The sequence below is a fragment of the Mauremys reevesii genome, linkage group 2, assembly GCF_016161935.1.
Source record: "Mauremys reevesii isolate NIE-2019 linkage group 2, ASM1616193v1, whole genome shotgun sequence".
In the NCBI taxonomy this organism is placed as follows: Eukaryota; Metazoa; Chordata; order Testudines; family Geoemydidae; genus Mauremys; species Mauremys reevesii.
In genome coordinates, this window is record NC_052624.1 from 55,379,830 (window position 1) to 55,405,878 (window position 26,049).

The following is a 26,049-nucleotide window of genomic DNA, read 5'->3' on the forward strand; positions in this document are numbered from 1 at the left end:
TTTCCTGATTTTGGAGTGATAAATGTGTAACTATAGTGCTATTGCAACAGTTTTTGCTCAGGAATAAAAAGAACAGATCAGATGGCAGATATGGAAATGATCAGTATGCTCAGCAAGGGATCGTTTTCCCCATTCCAGTGTACGCAATCCTTGAACCTCAGCCAGTCTCAATATCAGATGATATCCCCGTATTTTTGACTTGACATGATGTTCTGCTGGCTAAACTAAGAAGAAAAATTAATTATTAAAATCTGTCAAACTAGAGATGAAAATCATATTTTAAAACCAGTGCTATTAAGGGGACATGAAAAAATTTACCTTTGAACACCAAAAGCTGGAAAGAAATGCTGGAGGCCAAAAAGGATGACTTTGTAAAAGACATGCAAAGGCTGGAAGGCATATGTAAAGGGACAGGCTCTTTTAAAATGTGAAAGGAATTAATCTCTACTTGGGGCCATTTAAATGCCTTAGTACCAGAAAGAACAGAGCAAGAGTCAAGATAGTTAAAATGAGCATATTATTAGGGAGGGAAGAAAATGAATTAAAATGTAGTTTATAAAATTAAGAGTAGTGCAGGAAGTGCAAAGACAATTCCTCTGCTAAGAGACAGTAAAGAGAAACTTCAGCTTGATGGACTGAAATAATGCAGGATTTGATCAGTAAAACTATATAAAAGAATCATATAATAGCCCTGTAAAAGAGTAGTCTAAATATGAAGATCCTGATCCAATACATTTTTTATTTCACTACTTCGAATAATCTACTTACTGATTACTCACCTTAAAGCATGTGAGTAAGTGTTTTCAGGATCATGTCTATGGATTATTTTAAGGAAGGCCGATTTACCAAATTAACAAAGGACTATGAGTCTGTATTGGACTATCTAGGCTTCAAAAAATGGAAGCATAAGCGCATAAACCCAGATTAAAGGTATGCCTGTGCTGTGAGTGGGGGTGTAATTCCCAGATCAAGGAGACATACCTGCTAGTTCTGATGGTGTGAACAGCTAGCTGCCCCAAGTACATACTTATGGTCTCGGACAGATACATACTCGGAGTAGCTAACCTCTTGCATCATCGTGGCTACACTCCTACTTTTAGTGCACTAGCTTGATTAGAGCTAGTGCAGGTATGTCTCCTTGAGCAGGGATTGAGCTGGGAATTACACCAGCTCGTAGTATAGATGTACGCTTAGTTGGTGGGGTATGCTTCAAGCAGATTATTTTTAAAAACTGGACTAAGCAGAGGTGCCTAGTCTCATCTTTCCTCTTCTCTTTTTCCTGGATATGGAGCAGTTTGCATGGAAGATTAGAGAAAAATCAGATACTAAGTTTTACAGTTCATTCATAAACAAATCAATTGGCACTTTAGACTGATGATATGATGTTAGTCATTTCTGATCCTATTGCTTCCTTACCAAACACAGGTCCTGATCCTGCAACTTGGTCAAGTCCATTTACAAAATCAATTTTAAGATAAATATCATAGGGGAAACAAAAATCCTTTATGGCAGTGAAAGATGAGGGAGAAGCAAGTATTACAAAAATTATTGGGCAGCTCAACTCGGGTTTTCTGGTGATGGAAGTTTATTGTCATTTATATTACCCTAGTGACCTAAGGCCCCATTGTGCTAGTTGCTGTATAAATAGAAAAGAGACAGTCCCTGACCCAAGGAGCTGACAGTCTAATTTAAAACAAGACACATCAAGTGAGTGTAATTAAAAAATAGGAGGGAATGCAGGAGAGAGGAGGAGTGTAACAGTAATCATAGCTTCTTCTTTGAATGATGTCCTTGTGGGTGCTCTGTTTGTAGGTGCGGGAGTGCCACCTGTGCCTGAGATCTGAGATCTTCATCAGCAGTGCCCATTGGACTGCATATGTGCCCCTCCCCCTTCTTGTGCTGTGAGCAGGATGCAGATATATCACTGTGTGGTCCAACCACCCCGACTTCCTTCTCTACCGACTTTGGTCTAGGACGGAATCCACTGCAGAGCCTGCTTCTCCTCTTACCTCACTAGATAGTCCCTTACCTGTTAGTGTAGTTAGTATTTTCTTCTTCACCTTTCTTCCTTCTATCTATAAACATTTTTTTTTGTTTTTGACCCTGCCAGCAGGTAGGGGATCTTGGGGGACAACTACTTTACTGGTGGGGTGCAAAATAAGCTTTATTAAGAAAAATGCAAAAACGGAAAATTCAGTAGTGAGGGGTGTGGGGTTTGTTAAGGTAGACAATTGGGGAGGGGTTTCTTTTAGTAAATAGTATAGGGGGTTTCAATAGTGGGGTACAACACAGTTGGGTACAATACAGTTGGTAAACAATTAAAACTGAAGTATAAATGTAACAGGTAGCTAACAATTTCTATGTAAAGGGTGTGTCACAGCAGCATATAACCAACTAACAGTTAAGGGTAAAATGTGTTAAATAACCAACAACTCTAGGTAAAAATGCGTTACAGTGGTGTAAATGTAAAATGTGAGGTGTGTCAGAGAGAAAAGGGGTAACCAATGGGGTTTTATGCTAGAGCAGAGACCAAAGGCATAGGCGCTGCGGAGGGAGATTTAAACTCAGGGAGACACAGAGAACAGACAGGCTGTAAGTGACTGGGGAAGCCCGGGGCAGGGGGGCACGGGAAGAACGGGAGAAACACAATTATACAGAACACAACAAGGTCTTTATCTATGATCTAACTTAACCAACACTACACAAATTAGCAAGTAACAAAACACAATACAACAATTCTCTAAGCCTAACTTACGGAGTACAATGCAAACAATTTTCTAAACCTAACTTAACCACAGCTATGCAAAATTAAATTACAATTTATCTAGACTAAAGGCTAACCCTAACCTAATGGGTGCACCCCTATACTAGGGGTAGTTCCAGAGGGCAGAGTGGTGTGTGTGCCCAGGATACAGCTCCAAGGGGGGGGGTTTAAGGTGGTGGCTGCAGCAGTGGGACGACTGCAAGTAGGCTGCCCAGGATAGAGTCCAGGGAGGCACAGCTTAGCAGCGGCACAGGTTTATTCCTAGCAGCAAAGGCGCTGCGGAGCTAGAAGCAGAGCAGTTACAGAACACAGACCACGGAGTTAACTTGGGTCTGCCTGCTGGGGGAAGAAAGCCAGCAGTTAGAACAAGGGGAGTGTGCAAGAGGTTTTCCTTACCAATCCCCAAAGCAGCAACAGGAACAGCAGTTTTAGCATCAGAGGACGCAGATTATTATTCGCTTACAATAATCAGGAGATCTCCAGGCAAAATTCGTTGTTCGTGGGAGGGGAGTTTAAAAATGGGGGTATGCTCAAAAACAAACGAGAGCGGGGAGAGGGCCCCCCAAAGACCCCTAGCTGATCAGACCAGGTGGCAATGCAGGAACCTCTCCGGGGGTCTGATCAGAAAATGTCTAGTTTTAAAGGCAAACTCAGGCAGTTTCCCGCCAGTAACTCTGATTGGTTCCCCTTGTTACAGGGGAGGAGAGAAGGCTGCAGGTGAGCACAGAACATGCCTGGGCAAGTTTTTTGAGCCACAGGTATGACTCATACACTCAGCTATTTGGCCACTTTAGGTCTTGCATTCCTGGGCAGAGCACCCTACATCGAGCCGGGTCTGAACAAAGAAGCTAGACAAAGGAACAAGAAGCCCCCCTCCCTGAGCAGAGTAATGGCTCCAGTCAGTCTGCACAAGCCATCCCCATGAGCAGGGCCAGGCTGTGACTTTGGTCAGTTCAAGGGCCAGGGGGGCGGCCACTTAGCACAAACAGAAAGGGGGGGGGGAAAGGAATCCAGCAGGGGGACAGCTGTAACAGACAGTTTTAACTTTACTTTTACAGTTATTTCATAGCTTAGGTTTCTGTTTTCCCTGCTTTCCACCCTTCCTGACCAGAAAGCCTTTTTCCTCTATCCTTATGCCCAGATCCCCTGTGTTTAAGAGGTGTGTTTCTTGTGGCTCCACCTTCCCGGTAACAGGTGACCCCGCACCGTGTATTCACTACCTTTCCCTGAAACCCAGAGCCAGAAAAGACCAGGACATTAGATTAAAACTTCTCCTCATGGAGAAATTGCTGCAGCTGGCATTGGACCTGGGCCCAGACTCTTCCCCGGAGAGGCCTACATACTCTGTGAGGTCATCTCTAATTCTTACTCCCCACATCCCTTGAGGAGAAAGTCATCTCTTTCTTGCTTGGATGAAAAGAAATGGGCTCCCTCCTCACACTTTGAGGCACACCCTCTAGAACACCATCCCTGGCAAGATCTGTTGCCTCAACCTCATCTGATGGGGCACAGCTCCAGGGCCTGTTCAAGTACCTCTGGTATCAATATGAAGAAATAGTCTAAAGACCCTAACTGGGCAGACCTACAGCCCTTGGCTCCGCTTCCCAGCTCTGGGGAACAAGACAGGCCAACTTCAGGAGCTATTGCACCTATAAACTGCTAGCACCTGTGCCCTTTCTGACACCGACGAAGCCATTGGCACCGAGTAAGCCCTCAGCTCTATCGAAATCATTGGCACTGGTCACGTCATCAGAACCGGCCAAGTCATCGGCACCAACCAAGTCTCTGGCGCTATCTACAGACATTTTGGGAGAATACACCCTTTCTTTGACACCGAATCATACATTGGCACTAACGATGTTTTTTCCCCATCCACAAGACTTTAGATACCCTAAAGACCTGCTGGTCTCTAACATCTCTGAGTCTCCACTCCTTCGACTTGTCCCCCCCCCCACTTCCACCCTTCTCTCCAGACTCATTACATTCCTCCCTTTTTCCATTGACAATGGCACCTCTCTTCCCCAGTGATGAGAAGGAGGAAGAGGAGAGCTCCATTGCTCCCTCATCTACTAGGCAGATCAGACCTGCTCATCCTCACTATCCACAGTCTACATCTGGTCCACAATCTTCACATGAACCACTTGAGATGCAGCCACATGTTACACTCCCTCCACATTGGCCATATTGGGATCCTTGGGCCATGTACAGAGCACAGTTCAGGACCCCCTGAGACCTACACCTCTTCCTTCTCCATTGGTCTCTCGCCCTCCGCTGGTTGAATCCCTGCAGATACCAAGTAAAGAGGAAGATAAGGAAGAGGAACAGGAGGAGGAGGCTCCACCAACATTACATTTTTCCTCCTCCACCCCCAATATCTGCTGATGACTTCAGACATTTTCAAGACTTATTCTGCAGGATTGCAGACTCCCTGCAGATTCCTTTGGAGGAAGTCAAGGACCAGCAGCATAAACTGCTTGATATTCTCCACACATCTTGGTGTTCCAAAGAGGATGGAACTGGGCTGTTCTCAGTGGTGGCAGATGACAGAACAAGGAGCAATGGTCTCAAGTTGCAGTAGGGGAAGTCTAAGTTGGATATTAGGAAACACTATTTCACTAGAAGGGTGGTGAAGCACTGGAATGGGTTACCTAGGGAGGTGGTGGAATCTCCATCCTTAGAGGTTTTTCAGGCCCGGCTTGACAAAGCCCTGGCTGGAATGATTTAGTTGGTGTTGGCCCTGCTTTGAGCAGGGGGTTGGATTAGATGACCTCCTGAGGTCTCTTCCAACCCTAATCTTCTATGATTCTATGACCTACTGGAGACCAAGAAAGAGCAATTCCAGTCCCTAATATTGGAAGGACACCTCCTAACCTGTACAACCCTACAAGCCTCGTTAGAATATGCAGACACCACTGCCTAATCCTTCATGACTGCTGAGTTCATGAGGTGTGCATCATGACTCCACCTCTCAGGTTTTCCTAAGGAGGTATAAACCACAGTAGAAGACTTACTTTTTGAGGGCCAGAAGCTATTCTCAGAGTGCATGGATGATTGTCTGCACTCCCTTAAAGACTCCCAAGCTACACTTTGCTCTCTCAGAATTTACATGCCAGCACCAAAGAGACACTCCCAATCACAGGAGTACAATCCTCAACAGCATTATGACACCCAGCACCGAAGACAAAAGGCCTCCTATGAAACATAGACAGCCCACTCCTCAAGGGGCTACCTCTCAGGCACTCCCCACTGAAACAACAATTTTGAAGGTGTGGTGGAAGCCCCAAGAAGCCTCCCCCTCTTCCTATCATTCCCACCATCTTTGACATTCCACCAGGTTGGTAACTGACTAGCTCAATTTTTCCCATCTTGGAGACTCATCACTTTGGACAAGTAGGTTCTAGAGATAATCAAGGAAGGATACTCCATCTCCTTCTTAACTATCCTGCCCCACCACCTCCTCTCCCCATCCCTTTTCAGGGACTCCTCTCACGATTCCATTCTACGGGGAGAAATAAATCATCTTCTGCAATGGGGAGCCATGGAACCAGTCCCTTCCCAGCACATGGGACAGGGTTTCTACTCCCACTATTTCCTGATCTGGAAGAAATCTGGTGGCTGGCAACCCATCCTGGACCTCTGCAATCTAAACAAGTTAGTCAAACTGCATGCTTCAAGATGGCTACCCTCTCAACTGTTAGTGCAGTACTGGAACAGGAGCACTGGTTCTCAGCCCTCGACCTCCAACACACATGCTTTCAGTATAGTTTCACCCATTTAATCCACCTTCCTGACTTGTGGTGGAAGACTGGGAAGGCAGTAGGGCAATACCATGGCTTATGTATTCTGGGGAAGATGTAAAACACTAGTCAGACTCTATGCTACTGACATTTGGTGCATCTCATTTAAGGAGACCATTTATATCAGGGGCTCTCCCAACTTCATTGCACTGCGACCCCCTTCTGACAACAAAAATTACTACATGACCCCAGGAGCGGGGACCAAAGCTTGAGCCTGCTCGAGTCGCACCACCCCATTGCTTCAGTTCTATGGATCAATGGTTCTCAACCTTTTTCACACAGTGCCCCATACAACAACAGAAAAATGTTGGGATCACCCCCTCGTCTAGCCATAAAGAAAGGAGGTGTGATCTCACTGCCCTGGACCTATTCATCAGGGGTTCCCAGCCTGGTTTCAGATAGCTCTACCTAAACAACACTCTCAAAGAGCTGAGCACACACTGCTATTGAGTCCCTAAAAGGCCAAAAGACTCTGAGAACTCTCTGAGAACTAAGACTTGTGGGCAGTCCAGAGTGCTAACATGCCTATGCATTGCACAAGGACTTTAAGTTATAAGATTTCTGTCACTTAAGAACCACTGGATCCACTATTATTTCGTGGTGAACATACTCTGGGATTGAAGGCCTGGAATGGAAAAGCGAATTCAGCAGAAGGTCGCACAGGGTCCTCTTCAGCTTGTGCCCCAATTCTTCCAGCAGATTGCTGCAGTCACAAACACAAACAGATTCAGCCCATTTAAAGGGGGAGGGATAGCTCAGTGGTTTGAGTCTTGACCTGCTAAACCCAGGGTTGTGAGTTCAATCCTTGAGGGAGCCATTTGGGGATTGGTCCTGCTTTGAGCAGGGGGTTGGACTAGATGATCTCCTGAGGTCTCTTCCAACCCTGATATTCTATGATTACAATACATCCTGCCCACAGGCAATTTCTCTGATTTGTCATGGGCAATGACCAGTACAAGGTGCTGCCTTTTGTACTGTCCATGGGTGTTCTCCAAGATTCTTGCAGTAGTCAGTGCCTACCTAAGGAAACAAGGAGCTGTCATCTTTCCATACTTGGATGACTGTCTTCTCAATGCCGCATCTGAAACCACGCTCTGTGAGCCGTTCACATAACAATGGACCTGTTCATGAAGCTGAGTTTCCTTGTGAACCTAGAAAAGTCCACTTTAATGCAATTCAACAACTGGAATTTATCGGGACACAGTTGGATGCCATACAAGCCAGAGCCTTCCCACCACCTCACTGATTCTCATGTATGGTATCCAATTCACAGATTTGCCCCCAGATCTCTGCCAGAACATGCCTAGGCCACATGGCAGCAGCCACTTTCGTGGTCAGTCACGCAAGACTACACAAGCAATGTCTTCAGGCATGGCTGCGTACACTATATCTCCCCCACAAGCACAGTCTCCACAAACTTTTATCCATGCTGATGAGAGTCAAGGACTCACTACTTTGGTGGACACAGCCTAACAATGCCTATGTTGGAGTTCCTTTCCTCCAACCACCACTGACCACGATCCTAACAACTGATACCTCCCTAATCAGTTGGGGAGTGCATCTCCATGATCACACAGTGCAGGGGAGATGGTAGTTAACCGAACCCAAACCACACATTAATCTCCTAGAACTACAGCAGTCTGCAGTGCCTGCTGACATTTCCTCCCTCCACTCAGACCATCAGAGTCATGATGGACAATCTCACCTGCATGTGTTACACCAATAGGTAGGGTGGAGTGAGGTTCCACTCTTTATGGTCAGAGGCACTCAAATTGTGGAACTGGTGTATCCAACACAACATGATCATTTCAGTAGCATACCTTCTGAGACACCAGAACAGCACTGTGAACGTATTGAGCAGGAGGTTCTCCCACGATCAGGAGTGGAAACTGGATATGTGAGCGCTTCAGCGCATCTTCAAGTGATGAGGATTGCTACCATAGATCTTTTTGCCACATAGCACAGCACCTGCTGCCCTCAATTCTGTTCCAGAGTGAGACTGGGACATGGATCTCTTGGAGATGCATTCCTCAGAACATAAGATGCCATTCCTTTATGCCTTCCCTCCCCGGCCCCTCCTATTTCAAATACTTAGCAAGATACAGGAGGATCAAGCTCATGTCATACTAATAGCGCCAACATGGCCACAACTTACCTACTCCACATGACGGTATGCCAACCAATCTCTCTCCATCTAATTCCGTGGCTCCTTTCACAGGACATAGGATGCATCCTCCATCCCAATCCACAGATGCTGCACCTCAAAACCTGGCTCCTCTGTGGTTCTGGGATTCAGAAATAACCTGTTTGGATGCAGTCAAACAGATACTTTTGAATAGCAGGTGTGACACAACTAGACGCACTTAGGTTCACAAATGGACTAGATTTCAATGCTGGTGCGTCTCCCACCAAGTTGACGTAGCATACACTTATCCTGGACTACATGCTACACCTTAAAGTATCGGGATTATCCACCAGCTCCATTTGTTACCCACAGTTCTTTCAACCCAGAGCTCTTGGTAACTTTTACTCTGTGCGAGGAGGTGTCAGGAAATAAATCAGGGGAGACACAGCCGTCTGAACGATAGATGGCTGGCACAAACAGGACAACACAAGAGTGCTTTCACTTAAAGCTAAACTTTACTAGTCTCAAGCACTTACACACGTCCGCAACAAGATTAGTAAAACACCCCCAATCCTTGATAATTACCAAAGCTGAGTGTGGCTTTCGAGTGACACAGCAGCATCCCATCTGCCGCTGGGGAACAGAAGATGCATCCAGAGGAAGAGACCAGTCCCGAAAAGTCCCCAAATGAGTTCCCTTATTTATACATTAGTAATAGAATGACATGTCCCTTAAAGAAACCTTGTTAAGTAAGCATTTCAATCATCAAGCAAGAGGTTCCTTCTGATTATTGATTAACCAGGTGTGGGTTATTCCAGAACTTGCAGCCTTGAGACCTCAATAGACATTCCAGGGGCATATCCTACTCTTTTAAAATGCATGTATCAGCAACTTCAACACAATTCTTATCAGGAAGGACGTGGGGTCAAGCTGCCCTTCCGTGGCACCCCAAAACCCCCTCCCCTCCTGCCTTGGTCAAGCTGAGTTTGCTGAATGGCCAATTTACAGCTTGCTGACTAGGTTGCTTTTTAACAATAAGCCATAGTGGTTTTAGGCACTTTACTGGTTTGCCAAAGTCTCCCTGTACACATTTGAGTACACTTGGCAGCAGTCATTACTTTTCACTGCCCCATAGATGGTCATTCTGTTTTTACACATCCACTTAGGAAACGTTTTCTGAAGGGTGTCCACAATCTTTATCCATACATAAGAGACCCAGCCCCTGCCTGGGACCTTGTCCTCATCCTACGTTCTCTGACTAGACCCCTGTTTGAATCAATGAAAACTTGTTCTTATGTGCATCTGTCAATGAAAATGGCCTTCCTTGTTGCCATCATTTCTGCCCGACGAGTTGGTGAAATCATGGCCCTTATGGCATATCCACCATACAGACTGTTCTATAAGGACAAAGTTACACTACGCCCACATCCAAGATTTCTACCTAAGGTTCCAGCATCTTTCCCTCTCAACCAACCAATACACCTTCCTTGTTTCTTCCTGAAGCCTCACAGTAATCAACAGGAGGCAGTTCTACACACCTTAGATGTGAGACTAACATTATCTTTTTACTTGGACAGGACTAAACCTTTCAGAAAACCACCACGATTATTCCTCTCCATCATCGAAAGATCCAGAGACACAGCCATACCTAAACAACGCCTTTCAAGGTGGATCTCGCAGTCTATGCATTTATCTTACAAACTCCACAATAGACAAACTCCTACCACAATCAGAACACATTCCACATATTCATTATCCACCTTGATAACTTTTCTCAACAATGCCCCTATTGCTGAAATTTGCAAAGTGGCTACATGGACATCAACAGACACTTTTGCATTACTATGTTATTACGCACGATGCTGCAGCAGACGCTCTCCTGGACCTAGGACATGCTGTCCTATCATCAATAGTAAATGTCACTCCAAAGACCCAGCCTTCCAATTAGGGGCACTACTTTCTAGTCGCTTACAAGTGGTGCACCCATAGGGACATCACTTGAAGAAGAAGAGAAGGTATTCACCCTGTGCAGTAACTGAGGTTCTTCGAGATGTGTGTCCCTATTGGTGCTCCACTTCCCATCCTCTCCCCCTTTGCTTTGCAGTCAAAAACATATGCTCTGCGGCAGGGAAGAAATGGGGGGTGGTCGGATTGCACAGCGGTATATATCTGCCCCTCTCACAGTGTGATGGGGAGGGGTGCGCATGTGCGGTCCGATAGGCAGTGCTGATGAAGATCTCCAATCCCAGGTGCAGAGGGCACTGCTGCACCTACAAGTGGAGCACCCATAGGGACACACATCTCAAAGAACCTCAGTTACTGCACAGAGTGAGTAACCTCCTGTGTTTACATAGCCCAGGTAATTACATGACATATATTGAGTACAACACCAATTCTTAATGAGAATTTGATTTAGAGAAGTAATGTTTAACCCTAGAAATATCAGGTCTGCTCAGAAATTTGTCTATCCATTTGTTGGGTTTCAATTTTCCATCTTTTTCTCTTTAGAGCCATGTCTGGTAGCTCCAGGCCACACCTTCAGTAACAATTTTCCCATTGGCTTGGTGGCCTCCCAAATGTAAGAATTCTCAAGGGTTATAAGCAGTATTTCTTTGAAATGCAAAGCAGCTGGGACTCCTGCTGTAATAATAATTTTTTTAAATAACTTTTTTTCTTCAGAGAAATTGAATTCAATTTGGAGAAAATTAAGATTTTATTTTCTTTACAAAAGAGTTTTCTTTACTACTTTGGTTGCTTGCATTCCCAAGCACTGATCATAACTACACTACCACAGTCATATTATTCTGTATGTCTTTCTCTATTAAAGGCTCTGTTAAATTGTTGCTTTATAATGTTTGTATAGTATAATTTGACTGAAGATTAAATTATATTTACAGAATAATTATGAAATATTGAAGTTGGACAACTTTTTTTTTCTTCTCAGGGGACTAAAAGAAGTCCCTAATCTGTCACGATTTCAGATCTTAAGGTATTTGTGGCTTAACAACAATAAGGTAATAAGACACTTTATTAAAATATGAATACTGGTACCTAAAATAATTTTTTATTACTACCTAGTGCTTTTGCTATTACAAAACATTTAAAAATTACAAAATTGGTAGATATAGTTGTTTTTTTAAAAGATTATTTCTCATTTCTTTACAAAAATAGGAATCAATTAATTTAAGTGATATTTTTAAGAAACCTGTTTTGATATACATATTAGAGTATAAGTTGACATTTTCCCCTTTAAAATAATAATGAATTATATTCATATTTAGTTCATCGAAAGGGTTAAGTATCTCTACCAGAGTTATAAAAATAGAGAGATTTTAGAAAGATCTGATCTATTTTCCAAATCAAAGACCTTCCAGAATTAAGGTACTGAAAAATGTGTTTGCTAATATACCTAAGATTGTCAGTTTCTGACCTTACCAGAAGGCAGTAAATTGTTTTGCTGCTCCTAGAGCACCCTCAGGGGAAAATTTATTATGACTCTGAGGCACAGTTTCACTGTCAATCTCCCTGCTGTTTCAGGGAGGGAGTAAACTGTAACAGGTCTATACCTGCCCCAGTATATGCTCTCCGACAAACAAGGGTAACTATCCTGGTAGACACTTTGGGGACGGCAGTAGAGTTGAGATTCTGCCCACCCCGCCCTCCTATCTATCTCTACAAAGGGGAGATATAGCAGCTCTTTGGAGCCTGCTTCCCCATGTGTGCAGAAAGTGGTGGTATAAGGAAATAAGGGGGTGCCTTGCGCCAGCGTGCTGGACAGGCCACAATCTCTCCCTAAATCAGTTGCTTGTAAGAACAAAAGACTAAGAGCAAGACCCTCAGTTACTGTAAGTTTACCTGTGTTTTGTTTCCAGCTCATTGACTCACTGTGTGACCCTAAGTCAGTCACTTAGGGTGGCAGCCATGAAGGGACTTAGGTTTGTGACACTGAGTGTCATGGTACCTAACTTTTACATGCCTAGAAAAATCACAGGAACAATGCTGTGATCCATAAAGCTGACTTTGGGATGTAGGAGACCAAGGTTCAATTTTTCCCCTCCCCTGAGTGGGAGAAAGGATTTGAACAGGGGTCCCCTGCTTCTCAGGAGAGTGCTCTAATCACTGTGCTATGGGACATTCTGATGTGGGGCTTCCTCAGTCTCTACAATTGAAGCTGTTTTCTTCTGGATAAATAATTAAAGGGTGATTGGAGCAGCGGGACTGGAGCCTGGGTCTCCTATCTTGGTGCCCTAACCACTGGATTACACAGTCATTCTTTCTCTCTCTGGCTCAGTGACAGTTCCACTGTGGATAAATACTTAAAAATGCATTGGACCATAGAGAGACCGATGTTCAAATCCTTTCTCCTCCTCTGACAGAGGCTGGGTGGAATTGAAGCTGGGTCTCCCACATCCCAGGTGACTGTTCTAACCAATGGGCTAAAAGCTATAAGGTGTTTTTTACCACCACATCCTCCTCCTGAATTTTGAATGAGACTGGCTCCAGTAGGTGTGCTCAGAGGCCACCTAACAGATCATGCCTCGCATGCGACTTACGTCTGTCTTTCCCTGAAGGCCTTTATTTCCCTAGTTTGTGAACTACTCTGGGGCTTAGATGGAAGACAGGCGTCTGGATGCCTAGAGGGAGGAAGCAGTGAGTGTGCCCAGAGGCAGAAATTTCTGAAACCAGGGAACTTTTACCTTAAAAATGTAGGCACTAGTGAGTTTAGGCACCTACAGTGTACAGTGGGAGCTTTGTGGCTTGAAGTGGAGGCAAAACTGGGTTTTAATCACCTAAACTTGAGCTTTAGGCACCTAAGTCTGAGGTTTAGGTGCTTAACTACTTGTGTCCTAGGGGTGGTATAATGAAGATTATACTACTTAGTGTATACCATATGGGCTTTGAGGCAATTTTGTAAAGTACTCAGGACCCTCAGATGGAAGGTCTGATATAAATGCAAAGTATAACACCCAAAACCAAAATATTTCAAAAATCGGCTAATTGGCAACAAAACCAGCTCTTCCTTGCTCTTACCAAGTGCAAATCTGCACATTTATTCACTGATCTTTAAAAAAATGAAAATAACTATCAATTTGTACTGAAAAATTGATAACTCATAGTAGTTTAAAACATTTAAAACTTATTTATAAGTTACTGTTCTGTAGTTCACATGATTTCTCAATGTGCTCAGTATCTGAGGACTCTGTGTGCAGCAGTACTTGCTAAGATAAGTATGCAGTTTTGTGAAGAAAAATTAGTATACATTCCACATAACTTAGGAGTGTGTGGATTTCTGCTGCCTCAAGCCAACATTAATTATAAACCATCTCATGTCAACTCTGTTGAAAGACTTGTAGTTATTCAAATGTTTAAAAACTTTTAATGATGGAGACATAAATGAGCGGAACTAGTTCATGGCATTGCTGAACATTTCTGAAGGACATGAAGTGTGAGAAGATAGGACTTCTTGATTACCAAGCAATATTTAACCTGCTGATCAACAAGACAAAAATCAGACCCATTTATCCATATTCCCCATCTTCAAACCTAAACAGTAACAAAGACTAAATTAAAAACAACGAGGAGTACTTGTGGCACTTTAGAGACTAACAAATTTATTTGGGCATAAGCTTTCGTGGGCTAAAACCCACTTCATCAGATGCATGGAGTGGAAAATACAGAGGCAGCTGTAAATACACAGCACATGAAAAGATGGGAATTGCCTTACCAAGTGGGGGGTCAGTGCTAATGAGCCAATTCAATTAAGGTGGAAGTGGGCTATTCTCAACAGTTGACAAGAAGGGGTGCTGCTGCCAACAGCAGCAAAGAAATAAGGGTGGCAATACCATACCATGCTACCCTTAGTTCTAAAATGCTGCTGGCGATGGTGTTGCCTTCAGAGCTGGGCACCCAGCCAGCAGCCACCACTCTGCCTTCAGAGCAGCCGCCGGTCTCTGGCTGCCCTTCTCTGAAGGCAGTGCAGGAGTAAGGGTGGCAATACCGTGACACCCCTACAATAGGCTTGTGACCCCACCAGTTTGAGAAATGCTGTGGAAAAATCATACATTTTTCATGAGTTGGTTACAGCATAAGTAGCAAATTTGGCATTTATACTGTGACCAACCTGCAAAAAATGTGTGATTCTCTGTGATTTAAGTAGGCCCCTACTTATATGGAAAAAATAAGAATTCTCATAGACTAAGATTTCATCAGAGGATAACACAGTTGACTCTCGAGGTTGCTATACATACAGGTTTTGCTATAATTATAATCTGTTTGGGTTTGGAAGCCTAACTAAACTTCAAATGTTTTCAGGAAACCTAGAACAAATACATGCTCCCTCAGATCAGTTGGTGCTGGTGTAATTTTTAATTTGGATGTTGAGTTTATTCTAAGGATATTACCTTTGAGAGTATTCTTAAATCAACACAGAAATGTTATATATTATGAGAGGAGATTCTTCTCACAATACAAATATTTCAGCTGAACAAAACTTCTCGATAGCTAGGAAAGTTTAATTGAACACCAGTAATTTTCAGTGAAAATGTGTTCCAAAATACAAAATCTAAATCACGGAGTCAGAAGGTTCTATAAGAATTTTCTATAAGGTTATTCTATATGTATTTATCACACATAATTAATATTATTGACAAGTTTTCAGCTCTCAAAGAAGTCCTAAAACAAGGGACCATTTTCACTGAAACAAGAACAAATACTTCTTTAAAAATATACTATATATTAATATATAGTTCTCCAAAATTAAAATTTGACTGACAGGTACCTATTTCCCTGATTCTCATATTTCAGATCCAGAAGCTAACATTCTTGATCAATAATTATCGCTTGACAGAACTCTACCTCAACAATAATGAGCTCATAGATATAGCAGGTATTGTCTTACATTTTAAACTTTAGAGCAAAAATGTGAAGTTTTTTTCTGTGTATCAGCAAGCTAAGTGAGTTTGATTTAGGTGGTCTGTAGTCAGTGACTGACCGATAGTAGCTGAAAATAACATCCCACAGTTTATAACAGCATACAGACGCCCCCCGACTTACACAATTGTTCCGTTCCGGAAAGCCTTGCGTAACTCAAATTTTGCGTAAGTCAGAAACATATACCTGTACGTTACGCAAAAATTTCTGCAACTTGAAAATCCTATTTCTGGCTTATGGAACTTTTTCCGTAAGTGCGAATTTGCGTAAGTCGGGTCTTGGGTAACCTGGGGAGTGTCTGTGCACAAAAATGATGTTTTAGGAACATGATTTATTACACTACACTTGAATTGTTATATAGTGATATTTAGGGTCAGATTCAACCATGACGTAAGTGGGTGCAGCTTCATTGCATCTACTTCAGTCAGGGATAAATTTGCCCCTTACTCTGTAACTTTTGTTATTAATTGGCTATTTTAAAATGTAAACAGTAGTGTAGTGGGGTGTCTTGCCCTGTAAGGGCCAGAGGCATGGAGCTGGCCAACCCCATACAATTAGTCCTCCCTGCCACACCTGGGATTATGTATGAGATTTAATTAGAACCAGCTGGATATGGAGGAGCTGACTCCCCCATAATGGGCAGCAGAGCGATACATAGAGGGAAGGCGGCCTGGTCTGAGATGAGGCAAGACCAGGCACGACACGACACCAGGGGAGTTTGCGGGCTGTGCCCAGCTTAAGGCTGGAGGGAAGATTTTTGTGTTTATTTTTTGAATTTTAAGTTAAACCAGACTCTGAAGAGGGCTGTTGTTATTAGATTTGTAAAAGACTCTTTTTGAGTTTACTGAGGAACCAAGATTGGAAACTGAGGTGAGGGGCTTCTTGCAGGGCTGCCCTGAGGCCACAAGGGGGTGCTTGGAGGAGGCCACTTGATGATAAGTAGATTGAAATAAACAATACTAATTTAGTAAGACTGCATTTATATTTTTTGTTTAAAGTGAACTGAAAATATATTGATTCTGGAAGCATAGTACACCATTTTGGTGGAAAAAATCATGCCGTTGAAATACATTTCAGATCTACTGTGGCAAGTTCTCTTATTCAAATGAATATGCAAGATTTGCTGGTCAGACAATTCATAATTAATTAAAAGTACCCTTTGGAAACCATATAAATGTATATGATAGTAAACTGATTAGCAAGACTGACAGACATACCATGAAACTAAAGGATAGTAAAGTAATAGATTGTCTCATGTGTAGTATGTCTGCAAAGGCTCTGCAATTTTCCTACCAGTATAATTGTCACTTACATTTCAAGTACAATTGTACTCTGTGAAGTTACTCCGCAAAACTGGCTTCTTGTGAAGCTCCATCTTTATCTCTCAAGGACTTTTATTTTAGTTTTGTCACAGAATCTGTCCCTTAGTATTTAAAAAAATTGTTCATGTTAATATTTTATCTCTCTCTTTATATAATGTTAGATTGGAGAAGGAAGTTAAATGACATTGGTTAGTGTCTTTGAGACTTATGGGAAATGTGAATCTTTAAGAAGGGAATGGGAGGTTATTCCAAGCATAGGGGGCAGTATGGAAGAAGGTAACAAGATGTGGGAGAAAGAAACAGCAAGGCTGGCTTCACTGGCAAAACAAAATGGGTGAGGGGTAAGGTTGCCAACTTTCTAATCACACAAAACCGAACAACCTTGCCCTGTTCCTGCCCCTTCCCTGAAGCCCCACCCTACCCCACCCCTTCTACGAGGCCCCACTCCTGCTCACTCCATCTCCCCCTCTGTTGCTCACTGTCCCCCACCCTCACTCATTTGCTCATTTTCACTGGGCTGGGGTGGGGTGCTGGAGTGTGGGAGGGGGTGAGGGCTCTGGATGGGGGTGTGGGCTCTGGCGTGGGGCCAGAAATGAGGGGTTCAGGGTACAGGAGGAGGCTCCGGGCTGGGGCAGGGGGTTAAGGTGCGGGAGGGGGTGAGGGCTCAAGCTGGGGGTGTGGGCTCTGGGGTGGGACCGGGTCTGAGTGGTTTGGGGTGCAGGAGGGGGCTCTGGGCTGGAGTCGAGGGGTTTGTAGTGTGGGAGGGGGCTCTGGGCTGAGGAAGGGGTTTGGGTTGTGGGAGGGGGTGGGGCTGGAAATAAGGGGTTCAGGTTGCCGGAGGGGGCTCCAGGCTGGGGCAGAGGGTTGGGGTGCAGGAAGTGAGGGCTCCAGCTGGGGGTTTGGGCTCTGGGACGAGGCCTGGGATGAGAGTTTTGGGGTACAGGAGGGGGTTCCAGGCTAGGGAAGGGGGTTGGAGTGTGGGAGGGGGTGCAGGCTCTGGGTGGCTCCCCAGAAGCGGCTGGCATGTCCGGCTCCTAGGCAGAGTCATGGCCAGGTGGCTCTGTGCGCTGCCTCTGCCCACAGGCCCCACCCCCGTAGCTCCCATTGGCTGCAGTTCCCAGTCAATGGGAGCTGTGGAGCTGGTGCTTGGGAAGGGGGCAGCGTGCAGCGCCGCCTAACCGTGCCTCCGCCTAGGAGCCAAGGGACACGTCGCCACTTCTGGGAGCCAGGCAGAGCCAGGTAGGGAGCCTTCCAGCCTCGCACCAACTGCACTTTTAATGGCCTGGTCAATGGTGCTGAGCAGAGCCGCCAGGGTCCCTTTTCGACTGGGTGTTCCAATAAAAAATTGGACATCTGGAAACCCTAGTGAGGGGAGTGACATAATCTGAGTAGGCAAGTGAGTGACTGGTGGTGACTTTTTTTTTAATGTAAGGTTATTTGAGGTGGAGCTAATGTTCCAGAGGGAATGGAGTTTAAACTGGTTAATATGGAGCCTGTGAGGCAGAGGTGGTAATTGGGAAGGGTGAAACCGGTATGATAGGATGGGGATGATAGATGATCCAAGATCGTTGTGGTTATCAGGGGAAGGAGGAGGCAGTACAGGTTGGATGTAGATTTTTGGAGGTGAGGTTAGGGAGAGAAGTAGGGGAGCAGGGATGGGAAAGAAAGAGATGAAGATGCAAATGCTGTGATTAGAAAAGAGGAAATAAGAGATGCAAAATTTCTGTGATGAGGTAGAGGAGGAGGAAAGACAAGAAGTAGAGTTGCTGAAACAGAGGATGAGTATAGTCAGCATGAGAAGTGTTGTATGTAGTGGTGGGAGTGGATGGATAATTAGGATGGCAAACTAAATGTGTAGCATAGCTAAACAAATTAGCAAGTCAAGGTAGTCAACTATGGTGAGAATCATTTATAATAATACATTTTATTTCAGGTGCTCTGAAACATTTGCATGCATTGCAGATCTTGCTGCTTCACAACAACCAGCTGAAAAACCTTGACACAACAGTGAAGGAATTAAAGGGAATGATAAGTCTGCAGACCCTCAGTAATGTATCACTTTTTATTATGCATAGCTGCAATCAGTAACATTGGAAATTAGGGAAAAACAGACATTTTTGTAAGTAGGAATAGAACTAAATCATTCAGATGTCCAAGTTATTTTCCTCCTCTTTTCTCCAGAGTAAATGGATTCTCACATACAATAATAATATTTTTTTTAAATTAAGCATTCCAATATCTGTTTAACTAGTGTAGGCATTTTGATTACTGTGTAGAGTAAGTGGTAAATGAAATAACTGTAGTCTCTGAAATTTCAAATTAACATGAACAAGACAGTGCTGGCGCCACTAAGTTGTACTGTGTGAAGTAGCCTCAAGGGAAGTAGGATTATATGCTATTAACCTATTGAAAATGAAAGTATAAGCAATCTTTCTCCATCTTTCCTAAAGGAATGTGCTCATAGATCATACCAAGCTCTCAGAACTTTAAGAAACAGGAAACTAATTTCATGTCTTAGTAACATAATTAATGGAGGTGTATAATATCATCAGCCCCTAGCTTATGCATTCAAAAACCTGGATGTTTGATGGCAAGAAATAAAAAGATGGCTTGAAAAGTACATTTTTAAATTGAACCTGAAACTGAGCCAAGAACTGAAAAACAAGTCAAGTGTTATAAAGACAACATACCAGTCAAATTATTGTAAGTTATTCCATTATGTGTAAAATCTAAAAATAGACCTCTAAAAATGAAGTTGTTTGAAATGATTAGACAAAGTTTGGACAGACATCCCATTTCTCAGTGGTCCTGTCACTCGGATTTAGTGTTACAGCGAAAGCAATTAACAGGGAGCTTCAACAAGCACAAACAGTTTGCTTCACAGTATTGTGAAACAAACAGTAATAGCAAGAATTCAAAGCAGGGTTCTAATGCTGAACTGATGCATACATCAGTTATAATGACATGGTAATGTAGTTCCCATTGGTCCAACCACTAGCAAATAAAAATAAAAGATAGAACACTCCAATTTGCTCTGATACAAAATTTTATTCTCATTTATGGATTCAGGAAAAAAGTCCATTTTATAGGGGAACATATTATTGCACTATACAGTATATACTCACTGGACTTTATAACCCATACAAGAAATTGGCAATTCCTTTCAGTCAAGAATTTATATTAAGGTTATAAAGGGGTCTTATATTACGAAGACTATTATTTTAATGAAATACAGTATACTACCCTTCATTATCACATTAGAAGAAAATGACTGTCAAACAAATGAACAAGTGTACATTTTTAAGCAGTATCTTTACTTCATAAATAATATTGGTTTGGTTACTTGCTAATTGGCAGCGTTCAGAAATTTGAACTGAGCCTACCAGCCTTTAGTGTGAATTAGCCAGATTCTGTGGCTATCCTTTATCAAATATTATTCTTATTCCTAAAGATTACTTTAGGAATAAGAAGATACCTATTATTGCTAGATGGTTCTATTTTATTGTTGGATAGTCCAATTAAAAATAAAATGTACTCAGCACCCTTCAGTGTAACATCTGGACATATAACATATAACATCAATTTAATATTAAGCATCCATGGGGGGATTATTATTTGAGCAGCCTAATAAACTGTTATTGTTTATAGCCACATCAGTTACCAAAGTATCCTACTTCCCTCCTTTAGGGCTTTTAGACACTGCCCTACATTGGACATGGTATGCAGCAGCCCTGCTGCAGCAGGAGTTCATGGAAAAAACTGTACCTCCTGAAGTTCACAGGCTGGCTTTCTTGCTAGTGCACGCTTTCAGGGGATGCAGCATGTGCAGTAGAGGGCATGGTCATGGCCTCAGTTCATCCCCACCCCATCTTTTTGGCATACAAACTCTTTGTGTTCCCTCCAGGGTTCTCCTGTGCCAGGCCAAGCCACAATCTGGCCTGGGCTCAGTGAAAAAGACTGACTTAATAAATGCACCTTTCACTGTGCCGGAAGATCACCAGACTCAGGTTCTTGCAAACAGCAAGAGGCAATAAGTTCCATAAATATGAGTCCTCAACAGTACCCTGCTGCTACTTCTAACTAGGTGGTTCTTCTTCTTTTCTATAGGCCTATAGGCTCCAGCCAAGATAAGTTTCCCATTGTGCTACATTCTAAATGAACAAGATAGACAAGAATGGGGAAAAAGAAAGTATTATCCCTAATTTATGGATGGGGAACTGAACCACAGAGATTAAAGGCCTGTGGCCACAACGAAATTGTGTGGTGGAGCCAAGGAACTGAACCTAAATCTCTTATACAATGCTACCATGCTGATGGACAGAGCACCTAGAGAGATTTATTTTTGGAACTGACAGCTGTTCTCAAACAAGATGACAGGACCCAGAGGGACCATATTGGTGGCTCAGTGGTGAGGGAGGTGCCTAAGTGTCTTTTGTAAATGGGAATTAGGTACTTAGCTGTCATTTGTGCATTTGAAAATCTCCCTTTCTGAAGCCCCACTCCATTCCAAAATGATATTACATCAAATCGAAAACGAAACCAAATTTTCCTAAGGATTAGGTTCTTCTAAGATTCCCTTCCTAAAGACCTATTTCTCCCAAACAGTAGCATTCATTTTATTCACTAGTGTAGGCTTATGAGCTATATATAATGTTTTAGAATGTACTGACTGAACTCTGCAGCAGTAAGAATGGAACTCTTTCTATTACTGCCATCTTGTGGTTCTCCTAATACAATTAGATGCAGTGATTTAAAAAAAAAATCTGATCTAAAAATCACCCTACCGGGAGCATAAGAAGAATGCAGATATTTCACAGAGCTCTCCTCCCCCCCCCCCCCGATATTTTAAACAGCCATTTCCAGCATGGAGAAGACCAATTATCCATTCCCATATCCTGCCTATGTCAATGGGCCCCCAAAACACAACTGGCCAGTAACATCTTTCTATAACATAAGAGAGTGTCTCTTCACCAGTCCTGTCTGACAATTGCTTTATGCCCTGAGGAAGAAGGATTGACATCTTATAACTTTCTAACCTGTGTAGAATATCTGATATTCTACACAGAGAGATTCTGTGTTTATTCAGTTAAGTGAATAATCCTTTATGAATCTCACTAAACTGTTTGCTTCAATATCTTATCCCTCTTTCCATAACCTTATCTTTATCCTTATCCTTTCTCTCCATAACCACTGAAGTTGCATAATCCACAGGAGTTGTTTCAGCCTTAGGGTATATCTACACTGATGTGCATACCTGAGTGCTGGATTGTATTCATGCAGGCGTGAGCCAGGCAAATCTGCCCCGAAAGTCCACATTTGCTGTGCTGGACATTGTACAACAATATGTACCTGCATTCATACTGCTGCTCTAGGTACAGGGGTTTAGCACTACCATTTCAGGGTTCATATCCCAAGGTTCTTTGTGACATACAGAAACACTTTAAGAACTGATGTGTGGTGTGTTGTTGGACTGGAATATAGTATTTTCCTGGACACCTGCACAGAAAACAATTTTCCCCGCTTTCCCATGTGTGCCAATGGCACTTCCAGATTATGTGGCCCCTGACTTCTATCCTTGCAGAACTGGATGGAAGTCATGGATTCATTGGATGAGCTGGTCCTACTCTTGCTCTTTATTGCAAGAGAAATGTTTATGCAGTGAGATAGGCACTCACTGAGACACTGGATAGCCTTTTGACAGCATTTTCTGACTCACTGAAGACAACAGGCCATGAGGAATGAGGGCAGTTGATTTATGGCAGGCTGGACAGATCTGATGAAAGCTGCTATTGCCATGGAATACCCTTTGGTTTATTGTCACTTCTGGTATAGGAAAACTCACATGGTGTGGTTGGATCACATCGTTTTGCAGACTTGGGACAACGCAGCAGTGGCTCCAGGTCTTCTTCATAGAGCTATGTGAGGAGCTTGCACCAACCCTCCACCACCAGAACACTCAATTGAGGGAGTCATAATGATACAAATGTGTGTCACTATTGCCCTATCCAGACAGCTACACTATCCCGGACAGCTACAGGTCTCTAGCAAATCACTTTGAAGTTGGAAACTTAACTGTTGGGTTCATGGTAGTTGAGGTTTGTGAGGTCATTAGCACTGTCTTTACCTCTGGTGGTTGGCATAAGAAACATGCCTGAAATAATAGCTAGTTTTCAGAGGACGGGGTTCCCATTCTGTGCTGGGACCATCAATGGCACTGGTGCTCATAGTTCACCCACCAGAAGGGGCAAATGAGGATGAGGACTGCAGAGGGTAATATTCCACTGTTATGCAAGACTTGGTGGACCACAGAGGCAAGTTCTTCAACACCAATATGGAAAGTATAGGAAACATTTGTGACATTAGGCTGAAGAGATCTGGTTTGTACCTGAAGGGGAAAGCAGGGACCTTAGTCCCTGGAAATGTTATGAATGGGGTATCTGTGCCAACTATTATTTTGGGGGTCCTGCATACGCACACCTGCTTTGGCTGATGAGACCATACCCTGATGTAAGTGGCTCTGGAAAAAAAGGAATTCAATTTCAAGTTCAGCAGCTGCAGCATTTGGTAGGCTCAAGGCTCGTTGGAGTTGTCTACAAATCCATCTGGGTGCCAGACAGAAGATGATGTCTCACTTGTGCAGCTGCTGTGGGCCACCTTTCAGTAAAACTAATTTAACCTTGCATGATGTTACATGCCAGCCTAGGTACAGATCACAAATTCTGTTCACGTGTTTTGTGTTTATCTGGCTGGGGTTTTTTCTGTGTTTGTGCTTGTGACATTGCGCACCTGTATAAAACCCATTGTTACAGGTTTTATTAAGGTTGAGGCTGGAGGAGACTGTGATTGATTGGGTTTCCACTAGGGCAGTCAAGTGATTAAAAAAATTAATCGTGATTAACCGCACTGCTAAATAATAACTGGATACCATTTATTTAAATATTTTGGATGTTTTCTACATTTTCAAATATATTGATTTCAATTACAACACAGAACACAAAGTGTACAGTTCTCACTTTATATTTATTTTTGATTACAAGTAATTTGAACTGTATAAAAACAAAATAAATAGTATTTTCTAATTCACCTAATACAAGTACTGCAGTGCAATCTCTTTATCATGAAAGTTGAACTTACAAATGTAGAATTATATAAAAAAAACTGTATTAAAAATAAAACAATGTAAAATTTTAGAGCCTGCAAGTCCACTCAGTCCTACTTCTTGGTCAGCCAATAGCTCAGACAAACAAGCTTGTTTACATTTGCAGAAGATAATGCTGCCTGTTTCTTGTTTACAATGTCACCTGAAAGTGAGAACAGGCATTCACATGGCACTGTTGAACCAATGTTGCAAAATATTTACAGGACAGATGCGCTAAAGATTCATATGTCCCTTCATGCTTCAACCAACATTCCAGGGGACATGCATCCATGCTGATGACGGGTTCTGATCGATAACAATCCAAAGCAGTGTGGACCGATGCATGTTCATTTTCATTATCTTAGTCAGATGCCACCAGAAGAAGGTTGATTTTCCTTTTTGGTGGTTCAGGTTCTGTAGTTTCTGCATCAGAGTGTTGCTCTTTTAAGACTTCTGAAAGCATGCTCCACACCTTGTCCCTCTTAAATTTTGGATGTCACTTCAGATTCTTAAACCTTGGGTCGAGTGCTGTAGGTATCTTTAGAAATCTTATATTGGTACCTTCTTTGCATTTTGCCAGCTCTCCTGTGAAAGTGTTCTTAAAATGAACAACATGTGTTAGGTCATCATTTGAGACTGCTATAACATGAAATATGTGGCAGAATGCAGGTAAAACAGAAGAGGGAACATACAATTCTCCCCCAAGGAGTTCAGTCACAAATTTAATTAACACATTATTTTTTAATGAGCATCCTCAGCATCAAATCATGTCCTCTGGAATGGTGGCCAAAGCATGAAGGGGCATACGAATGTTTAGCATATCTGGCATGTAAATACCTTGCAATGCCAGCTACAAAAGTGCCATAGGTTATGCTTGTTTTCACTTTCAGGTGACATTGTAAATAAGAAGTGGGAAGCATTATCTCCTGTAAATGTAACAAACTTGTTTGTCTTAGTGACTGGCTAAACAAAAAGTAGGACTGAGTGGACTTGTAGGCTCTAAAGTTTGACATTGTTTTGTTTTTGAGTGCAGTTATGTAACAAAAAAAATCTACATTTGTAAGTTGCACTTTCATGGTAAAGAGATTGCACTACAGTATTTGTATGAGGTGAATTGAAAAATACTGTTTCTTTTATCATTTTTACAGTGCAAATATTTGTAATAAAAATAATATAAAGTGAGCATTGTACACTTTATATTCTGTTGTAATTAAAATCAATATTTTTGAAAATGTAGAAAAACATCCAAAATATTTAATGAATTTCAATTGGTATTCTATTGTTTAACAGTGCGATTAAAACTGCAATTAATCGCAATTAATTTTTTGAGTTAATTGCATGAGTTAACTGCGATTAATCGACAGCCCAAATAATTTTTATTTTTTTGGTGCAGAATTTTTAGTTTTTTGGTGCTGAATTCTCCTAGGGGCAGAAAGTGTAATGGAATAAAACAGAGCGGTGGTATTGTCATGCACATTAGTCCTGGACAGCCTCACTCCTTGCATTTATAGCACCTATCCCATTGACAATGATGTGTTTTGAGGTACTTGGCTGTGACTTATGTTTTCCACTTCATGTCATTGTATGGTCTGGAAAATTTTGCAGGAATCAATGTGAAAAACTGCTGTAATCTCATAATAGTTGGATAAAAATCAAGGCTGGAGAAAGTTTTAGGAATATTTGCTGTACTTAAGCAAATTTTTTACTTTTCAGAGAAGCAGTTTCCTCCGCTTACTAAAGAAATTGCAGATTTTTAATTTTTGAAATTTCTTTATTACACTTTTTACAACTGAAAAAAACACATGCTCATGGAAAATCCTAGCAGTCACAAAATGGCTGCATCTGTCCTTGCAGCAACCTCACCCCACTCTGTAAACACAATCCAGGATACCTGATAAGAGGGGTTCCAGGCACCTGTGAATTGTGTCAGGCACTAAACAGTGGAAACTAGGGCTGTCAATTAATCACAGTTA

General features: G+C 42.6%; 1 protein-coding gene and 1 long non-coding RNA gene across 12 annotated transcripts in view; one reads left to right on the plus strand and one right to left on the minus strand.

The window, feature by feature from the left end:
* Positions 1–22,846, minus strand: LOC120397865. The gene is made up of 3 exons (XR_005594051.1): positions 22,781–22,846; positions 8,717–8,864; positions 1–224 (listed from the first exon to the last, which is right to left on the minus strand). It is a non-coding gene; the product is annotated as an uncharacterized LOC120397865 (long non-coding RNA).
* Positions 1–26,049, plus strand: part of LRRC72 (leucine rich repeat containing 72) — a 47,615-nt gene that overhangs the window by 5,393 nt on the left and 16,173 nt on the right. For 4 of the 11 annotated variants that reach the window (XR_005594043.1, XM_039524459.1, XM_039524453.1 and 1 more), the window contains 4 exons: positions 10,264–10,353; positions 11,631–11,700; positions 15,491–15,572; positions 18,872–18,985. Coding sequence is in view for 10 of the 11 variants with exons in the window: in XM_039524459.1 (XP_039380393.1) it covers positions 10,264–10,353; positions 11,631–11,700; positions 15,491–15,572; positions 18,872–18,985 (356 nt within the window). In the remaining variant the exon portion in view is untranslated. Of the gene's footprint in view, positions 1–3,461; positions 3,523–10,263; positions 10,354–11,194; positions 11,265–11,630; positions 11,701–15,490; positions 15,573–18,871; positions 18,986–26,049 lie in introns of all 11 variants that reach the window. The other 7 variants (XM_039524456.1, XM_039524455.1, XM_039524457.1 and 4 more) reach the window with 4 other exon arrangements.